This window comes from Limulus polyphemus, unplaced genomic scaffold (assembly GCF_000517525.1).
Source record: "Limulus polyphemus unplaced genomic scaffold, Limulus_polyphemus-2.1.2 Scaffold656, whole genome shotgun sequence".
Lineage (NCBI taxonomy): Eukaryota > Metazoa > Arthropoda > Merostomata > Xiphosura > Limulidae > Limulus > Limulus polyphemus.
The window spans coordinates 56,821-65,615 of record NW_013666266.1 but is presented as its reverse complement, the minus strand read 5'-3'; the positions used below and the strand labels follow the sequence as shown (position 1 = coordinate 65,615).

Below are 8,795 nucleotides of genomic sequence, written 5' to 3'. Positions count from 1 at the left end.
GTCACATTATAACGCCCCCACGGCTGAAAGGGCGAGCATGTTTGGTGTGACGGGGATTCGAACCCGTGACCCTCAGATTGCGAGTCGAGCGCCCTAACCACCTGGCCGTGCCAGGTCAAAACTTATTTGTAACAAGTGGAGATCCAACCCAATGACTAAAGCCATCTGTTACATTGGGTTTCTACACTTCATTTCTACCCTTTTACTAACAATTATAATTAGGAGAGAACAAGTGATGCCCATATTCAAGAATAATAATAAACTCTATGACAGACTTGTGTAATGTGAACAGTTTCTATTTTTAACATGAAAATATTGCATTATATTAATATCCAGCTTTCAATTAAAATTTTAAAAGGACAGTATATTTAACAACATCATGATCCCACACCATAATTTTGTACATCTATCAACAACCAAAGAAAAAAATGTACAACGTTTCTCTATTATCATAAAATCTGTCATCACAAAGGGAATAAGGCTGACAAATACAGCCAGTTATGTTACTTTTTACACTTGTCACTGGATGCTTTCTCTTCTGTGATCATCTTCTCTTCTTCTGACATAATATCAGATTCATTGTGGCTTACTCCTGAGCTGCCCTCTGGTGATGTTGGAGGAGTGTGATGATTCCTTTGGGTGCGCTCATCATCACTTTTTGTTGCTAAAGAGATTAATACAGAGGATATTATAAAAATCCATGAGTGAATGAATATGTAGTGCTAACAAGGCCTACTGCCCAATACCAGGGTTCATCAGGCTGGCTGGGATTATGACAGACCTATATACCATCAATTTTCATGACCAACAATTGTTAGGGTGTGAATCAGATTACACGTTTAAATTGTAATTATAATCAACTTTATCTGAATTATCTTTACTGGCATTTACAAGAACTGACAAACCAGCAAGCTGGTATTGTTGTTCCTAGAGTTAATCAAGTAATCACAGTGTTAATGAGAAACAACTATATTTTTAAGAACATGTTATAATATATCAACCACACTCCATCTGCAACATTCAGTGCCAACGAGGCCTTTCTCTCAATACCAGGACTAATCAGGATCACCGGGATACAACAGATAGAGTAGCGATCTAGGTCTTATATATATATATCATTAATGTTCATGAACAACTGTTAGGATGTGAATCAGAATACCAGGACTAACTAATCAGGTTCACTGGGATACAACAGTAGCGATCTAGGCCTTATATATACATATCATTAATGTTCATGAACAACAACTGTTAGGATGTGAATCAGAATACCAGGACTAATCAGGATCATCGGGACACAACAGATACAGTAGTGATCTAGGCCTTATATACATATCATTAATGTTCATGAACAACAACTGTTAGGATGTGAATCAGAATGTTTGAGTATGATATATAATTAAAATTAACATCAGATCAGAGGAAGTTACCAGCTTAAGAGAGAATGAAGAACACTTGTTCAGATAAATGAAAGCATGCTTCAATGTATACCATAATAATGTAAAGTACACAGTTGTTTTATTATTTACTGGAAATCTCTGAATATAAACTTATAAGTATTGCATTAACTAGTAATAAGCCTTACTGGAAATGTATTTTACTTACTAATGATGCCATCTTGTGAGCTAGAATGGTTTGAAGAAGGATTAGTATTTTGTCCCCCACTTCCATCTGCTTGTTGGGTGTCAGGATCAGAAATACTTGCTTGAAGAGCAGCAATATTTTCTGGCCAGAAACGCTGGGCTTGTCGGGAAGTTTGGGTTTTGGCTTTTTTGGCCTTGTGACTCGCATCTGGATTACTGGCATCTAACATTGGCTGAAGAATCCTTCGCCTGGCATTAATAAACCTACAAAAACAGTTCTTACATCGAGCTTTTTCGTGCCATACATCTGAGGGAAGATGAAGCTGTGAAACTACAAATACTTAAGTACAATAAAGAAAGAACAAAAGATTTCAGAGCATGAACAAGCAGCAGATGTTATTCAATCAGATTTTAGAATTGTATCAGTTTAAAATGAATAATTCCGTGACCGTGCAATCCAGTTTTGGTAAAGATTACGTATGATCTTCCTTCACACGATTATTGTTCTACTGGATAGATTATTATAATCTTTGTTTGTCATGAAGTTGAGAGTAGCAGTAACTTATGTTTTGCAATATGTAATACATGGTTGTGAAATACAGAACTGGACTACTATCAAAGGCACACTTTTTTTTTAGTTATACGGGTACACCTTAGTCAAGCACATAATAATTAGTTAAATATTAATCTTTATTACATTACTTTTTCTAAGATTCACTCAGAAAAATAAGAGTCATGCATAAATCATATTGGCTATAAAGGCCTAATTCATATCTTGGTGATAGTAAGGTTAAAGCATCCTGTTATAAAGTAATAAAGATTGAGAAAAATAACCTTAATGTACGTTTTGCTTCACAACAGCTCATTTAGGTATGAAAAAGAAAAAAAAATCATACAGGCTAATATGCATACCTTTATCATTAATGACATATCCTCTCGACAAATATACTTTATAAATTGTATCATAATCAAAGAAACAAAAAACATGAAATGATTATTTTTTTTAATCAAGCAATGGATGGGTTAGTGCAATTTCAGTAAATATACACTTTTTAAACATTTATAGGGGATCATCATTCAACTTAGATTCTGACAATTTACTAAACTGTAACAATGTAATACTACTATCATTACTTCATCACACGAAGGTCTTATAGTAGAAAACAAAACCGCAAGTTACGAGAAAATTATGTAACCAAGAACGCAGGTTTTGAAACAGATTTACTTTTAACTTTGTTCAGTTTAAACTAAAATGTTTAATTTTCTTTCTAATGAAAGTTTTATCATATTAGAATCACTTATAAATTGGAGTAATGAGAAAGTATAGTTAAAAAAATAAGTTAAACTGCTTTATAAAAAAATTAATTAGGTAAGTAATTTAAAAACTTGTCAGTTTCTATGAAAAACCTGCTGTGTCTTGGATATACCTTTTATGAGAATCGTACGTGAGCTGATTAAATAATTGTGTGCACACATTTGTGATTTAATCTCCGTGCTTTCATAGAGAAGGGTGATAGAAACAAGTTGTAATGATATCTTTTCACTGTGCTGCTAGAGCTGTCTTAGTGTTTGTGGTAGTTCGAGGTATTACACCCTTTAAAAATATCAAATTAAAATGAGGCTATAGTATTTTAATCTATGTTTCACACGAATAAGATTACTAAACATTTAAACTCCCATTTTTTTAATACAGTTCTCAATCTCCACATGTTACTTTGAAACAGTTATTGCTTGTTCTTAGAAAATGTCATGCAGTCAGTAATTTCATCGTAGAACTACATAAAAAATAACTGAATGCATCTTTTCATTTCAAGTGATTTTTTACATACCAATTATTTACTTGTAGAAGATTAAGATTGGTCTGTGCAGCTATCTGCCTTTTTTCATCTTCTGTAGGATATGGATGCTAAAAAAAGAGAGAGAGAGAAAAAGAATTACTACTTAAAATACCAAGTGAAACTCCTTTTAATTCAGAAAACACATTATTGCAATGTTTTTAAAATATTATGTAAAAACAATCAAACACGCAGCAAGAGTAATTTCTAAATTTATAACATTTAGCATTGTGGCATTTTTATATTAACCTTCCAATAAAGGTAAACACTGGTTTACATAACATTATGTTGCAATTAAATATATCTTTGAGTTTATTATAAGTTCCATTAACTTCTAATATTTAACACACAAGAGTCAAAGCTATGCAAAGAAAAAAAATTATTTTTCATCATCAATTCAAGGCAGTTTTAATTTGTATGAAACTGAATCGAGTCAATATGAATTGAAACGTAACAGTTTGAACATGATTGAGAAGTTAATGGGTTTCTAAGTGAGTTGTCGGAAGTCATATTATAACAAGAACTGGAAATAAATATAACCTGCTAATATTAAGATTAAATATACCCAGATGCTTTGATAAAATGATTACCCATGAAGAGTTATTTACTTTTTTCATTATTTATCACAAGCAGTTCTAAATTTAATGTTTACGCACCTTAAGTGTAAAACAAATCTGATGTGAATTGAAAAATTTTTTTGTTTGATCTACATTTATGACAAGTGGTTTGGTAGATAACTTACTAAATAACTATATTGAAGTTACCAATAAATTAGCATTGGTTTATGATGCATAAAATAATCAATTTATTGAAATTATGACTAAACTGATTATTTTCGCTAACCCAGTTATTACTACTTTCAATTATTCCAACTACCCATTGACCAAAATATCACAATTATGATTTTTCATTATCATTTCAATTAATTCCAAGTTCTTCAGCTTGATGGATTAGTGTCACGACTCAAGAAATAATCAGATAATCAAAATTAGGGTTCTGATTATTACTGTTTTCGATTATTTCATGTATCCAAGTAAATGAAATATTGCCATTATGTTGTTAAGTGCTAAGCTACAAGCTGTGCTCTGCCCACTGAGGGTATCAAATCTTAATTTTTTAGAGTTAATTATAAGTCGGTTTTTAGTCATCTTGTGAGAATAATCAATTAGTTGAATTAGAAAATTCAATTAATCACCCAGCTCTTAATTGTCATCTCACTTAATATTACCTTTTAATTATGTTAAAATCAATTGTGTTTACATTTTAAAAATGTATATTAAATACAGAAATTATTTCAACTTTACCAAATTAGCCAATTTCAAATATAATTATTTATGAAGTGATGTAAATATGATGCTTTATTTAATAAATACACATAATGATGGCTTTCCCATTAACCCTCTCCAGACGGGTCACAGATCAAAGGCCATTCATGTTTTTAACCAAATCTACTTTATATATACTGATATGACAATAAACTTGATAATCTAATGTTAGAAGTAAACTTCTCCACAAGTTAGTGAACATAGAAAATCAATGACTTCAATAGTCTACTGTTAGTTTCATTAGACGTAAGAATCCATGGAAAACTTTTAGTAGTTTTACAGTGTTTCATAAAATTGAATATTTTTCAGGTATACAATTATTTTAGATATACTAGTACAGGATGATAGTTAGATATAGTAAGTATGGTATGCAGTGGCAAAATATTCCAAGGACTCAAATCCTTAAATATTACTGAGTTTGTCATATTCAAAAAAATGTAAAAAAAGTACAAGATCTTAATTTTTATTTTAAAAGATTAATAAATAAATCCTGATCAGAACTAAAAATCGTGACATCCAGCCTAAAAGGTGAGGTCCTAGATCACTGATAAATCAACCAGTTTCTGCAGTTTTGCATGCACTATAGCCAGAAGTGGTGATTACTTTAAAATATACAAATTTCTGATGAACAATAAAAAGATTAAAACTGCATGACAAAGAAGGTACTTTTAACATTTTTTCAAAAAAAGATTCAAAACAAAATTTTGGAAATTTTACAACCTTGAAATTTTTTATAAAGCAGAAACTAGATACTAAGTTTCATGCAATTTAATTAAGCATTTTCACCATCAGAAGAAAACAGTCAGGGAATACCAGTGGCACCTCTATAGTATGGAAAGTGTTAAACCATATTAAACTCAACATTTTTACCAATTCAAACTGACCACTATGTGCTGGAAGAGCCAAGAACGCATGATGCTAGTAGCATGTTTTGGAAGAACCCCTCTTTTCTGTTTCTTTTTACCTCCGATATCTTCTTCGTCACTTTCTCCGTGTGGTATTAATCCTTTAGGAGCTGTTGCAGAGAAGAAACTTTTCAAACTTGAAAGTTCATTCATAACAGAGGCAATTCTATTTTTTTTTAAAGAGCTTGTTGTATCTTTTTAATTATATAACAACACAAGTTAAAAAAACATGAATTAAATCATTTTGTATGCTATAACTATTACTTTTGAAAACTCAAACACTGTATGCAATTTCAATACTTATTACAGTAAAAGAGTAAGTAACTTAAGTGTAAACTTACCTGTTAAATTAATGGTTTCTAAGATCATGAAAAACAAAGTACTGTCTGAATCAAAAACAATGCTGCTGTACCAAAAACCTGATATGATATTCATCTTCAATTTTCAAAACCAGTGACACACATTATTGAATTTACATGTAAATCACGTAAAACATTATTTAAAAATCTACAAACAATGTGCAACAAAACATGTTATTACAAAAAGCTTTGGAAATGTTTATATTTAAAATCCTATGTATGAAAAATACATTAAAATCTACACTTTTACCACTATTTCAACGGAACCCTGAGGTTTATTTTCTTCTATTTTACATTTCTCGTGTTCTATACCTTTTGTCAATGTTTATCTAAATTGGCAACAAAATTTCTAAAACAATGATACATTTCACGGACACGGGTGAAGAATAAACAACAAGCTTTCTTCTGTGATTTCATAAGTTGCTAAGCCTAATTTGACTACTTAAAATTATATTACACATTCATTATCTAATAAACAAAATAAACGTGAAATATCAATCTACAGCTGTAGTTTTGTGTCTTCTAGTAACACCTACTATTTTCACTTCACTACAATGAACAACCTTTTCCAGAAGTGACTGCCATATTTTCTGGCAGTAAACCGTTACTAAATATTATACAAGATTATCAAAATGTACAAAATCTGCATGTAAAAAAATATATACTTCCACTCACATAGCTTTGCACGAACTATAGACAAACGGGCAATGTGAAACATAAAGAGAACAAATCAACATTTCTAAAACCACCAGCAAATGCACAGCACCCATAGTTCCTGCATCCTTACACTTAAAAGATGAGTGGTTTTTGTCTAATAATTTTAAGATTCATGGATAGTCCACTTACCAATTGGTGGGACCCTGTTTTCTCCTGGTGCTCCACTGGAGGAAGCTCCTATCTGAGAAAGAGGAGTGCTACCATGAATTACATGAGATGTTGTTGTATTTGTCTGGATCTGTGTACTCTGAATCTAAAATGTAAGGATAAAACAAATATACACTGAATAGCTTCATTAAGGTCGTCAATGAATATGCATGTTATTTTTAAACAGGTTCAAAACCAGGTGGAGCAAGATAAATGTTAATTGTTTTCCAAAAGTGTTGTAATTTAAGTAGTAGCGTGAAAAAAAACTATTGTGAGTCTAAAATATTCAACAGTATTTCCTAGCTATCTTCAAAATTTGAAAAGTGCTCTTTCAAGATTATTTCCCAGATAACAGGATTCAAAAGTAACACCAAGAAACCAGCAGATTGCTGTGTTAGTTTTGCTAGTAGAAGTTAGAAGGTACTTGAACAAAACTGACAGCACACATTTCAGTAGAAAGATTTACAGATCTTAGGGTTGAATATCAATACACTTGTGAAACATACGCTTCAGACATTTATATTGCAAGATTATCAGGCCAGAAGGTTATTATCATTGTGATTTACAAAATTCAGTGTTTCACTTGATGGTGCCATGTTGCTTTTGAGATCCCCATTTGAAATGTAAAACATACTGACAATTGTATGAAAACTGTATATTACTTGGTGAAAGAAGATTTAGCTCTGGTTAAATATGAAAGTACAATGCTATTCCTATGGGGACTTGGTTATCCCTGATATGGACAAAATAACTGTGTCCAAGAAGGCTACAATGGGATGTTGTCTTCTTCAGTTGCTAGTGTGATAAAAACTGAAGTGTTCACCTGTTATAAGCATGTTAGCTGATGAGAGTTGTGTCACTAAAATGGAAAAACTTGTAGTATATGCTTGTGTGCTGATTCCAGAAACATTTGAACCAAGTATCATGCTATTGAAAAATGTTAAGGTTAGAGATGGGATAGGCACAACAGTCTCAAAGGCTATTTTAGAAAGTTTATAAGAGAGACAGGTACCAATTTCAAAGGTTTATGGGTTTGGAAGTGACGGCACTAAAGTGATGACAGGGCAATAGAGGGTGCGACTGAGAAAAAATCCTGTGATTCTGAATAATCATTGCATTGAACACAGATTAGCATTATTCAGCTCACAGGTTGCAATTGAAATACCTTATCTGAACAAGTATCAAGAGATACTGACTTGAATGTTTTATATCTTTAAGGGTTCAGCAAATACACGTGAGAAGTTGAAAGAGATGCAGCAGTTGCTAGAATATGATGACATCAAGATAAAGGAAGTGCATGAAGTATGGTGGATTTCCATCTACATGGCAGTAGACACACCATGTTTAGATCACTGAATTCCCTTAACACATTATTCATCACAGAAAAAGATGCTAAAGCAAAGGGTTATGGAAAGAAACTTGGAAATAATGACTTTATAGGCACCACATACACGCCGAGAGACATACTCCATATCATCACTGAGCTACAACTGGTTTTCCAGAAAAATACTGATCACTGAACAAGTACAAAGATGCTGAAGAACAGGAGGAACATCAATCCTTTCTTGACACACTGAGAGATCATCTGACTGAAGAAGGGAGCAGGCTTGTGTATAAAGAGAATCAAGTTATTTCTAAAGGTGAAAGAAACAGTAAAGCACTGAAAAGCACATTTATAAAGAAACTTGTGGAAAAATACAAGAAATGTTTGTACAGAATGACTCTCAGATCATGTATATAATGGGTGTACTTGGAATGAGACCAATTACATTTCTGTCAAAGAATGACCTTTCACATCGGGGTAATGAGACTCTGATTAACCACTTTGGAAGTACATGAGGACATAAGCACGATGAGAGTGTAAGCACAGCAGAGGCTTTAGTAGGTCCAAAGAAAACAAAAATAGAGTTGTCAGAAGTAAAAGAAC

At 32.1% G+C, this 8,795-nt stretch overlaps 1 protein-coding gene across 4 annotated transcripts in view; it reads right to left on the bottom strand.

The window, feature by feature from the left end:
• Positions 1 to 47: 47 nt before the first annotated feature.
• Positions 48 to 8,795, bottom strand: part of LOC106459742 (homeobox protein PKNOX2-like) — a 24,689-nt gene continuing 15,941 nt past the window's right edge. For 3 of the 4 annotated variants that reach the window (XM_013919398.2, XM_022386282.1, XM_022386283.1), the window contains exons 6-10: positions 6,851 to 6,974; positions 5,625 to 5,755; positions 3,410 to 3,486; positions 1,603 to 1,844; positions 48 to 664 (exon numbers count right to left, since the gene is read on the bottom strand). In XM_013919398.2, the coding sequence (XP_013774852.2) occupies positions 504 to 664; positions 1,603 to 1,844; positions 3,410 to 3,486; positions 5,625 to 5,755; positions 6,851 to 6,974 (735 nt within the window). In that variant the 3' untranslated portion in view covers positions 48 to 503. The remainder of the gene's footprint in view (positions 665 to 1,602; positions 1,845 to 3,409; positions 3,487 to 5,624; positions 5,756 to 6,850; positions 6,975 to 8,795) is intronic. The other variant, XM_022386284.1, reaches the window with a different exon arrangement.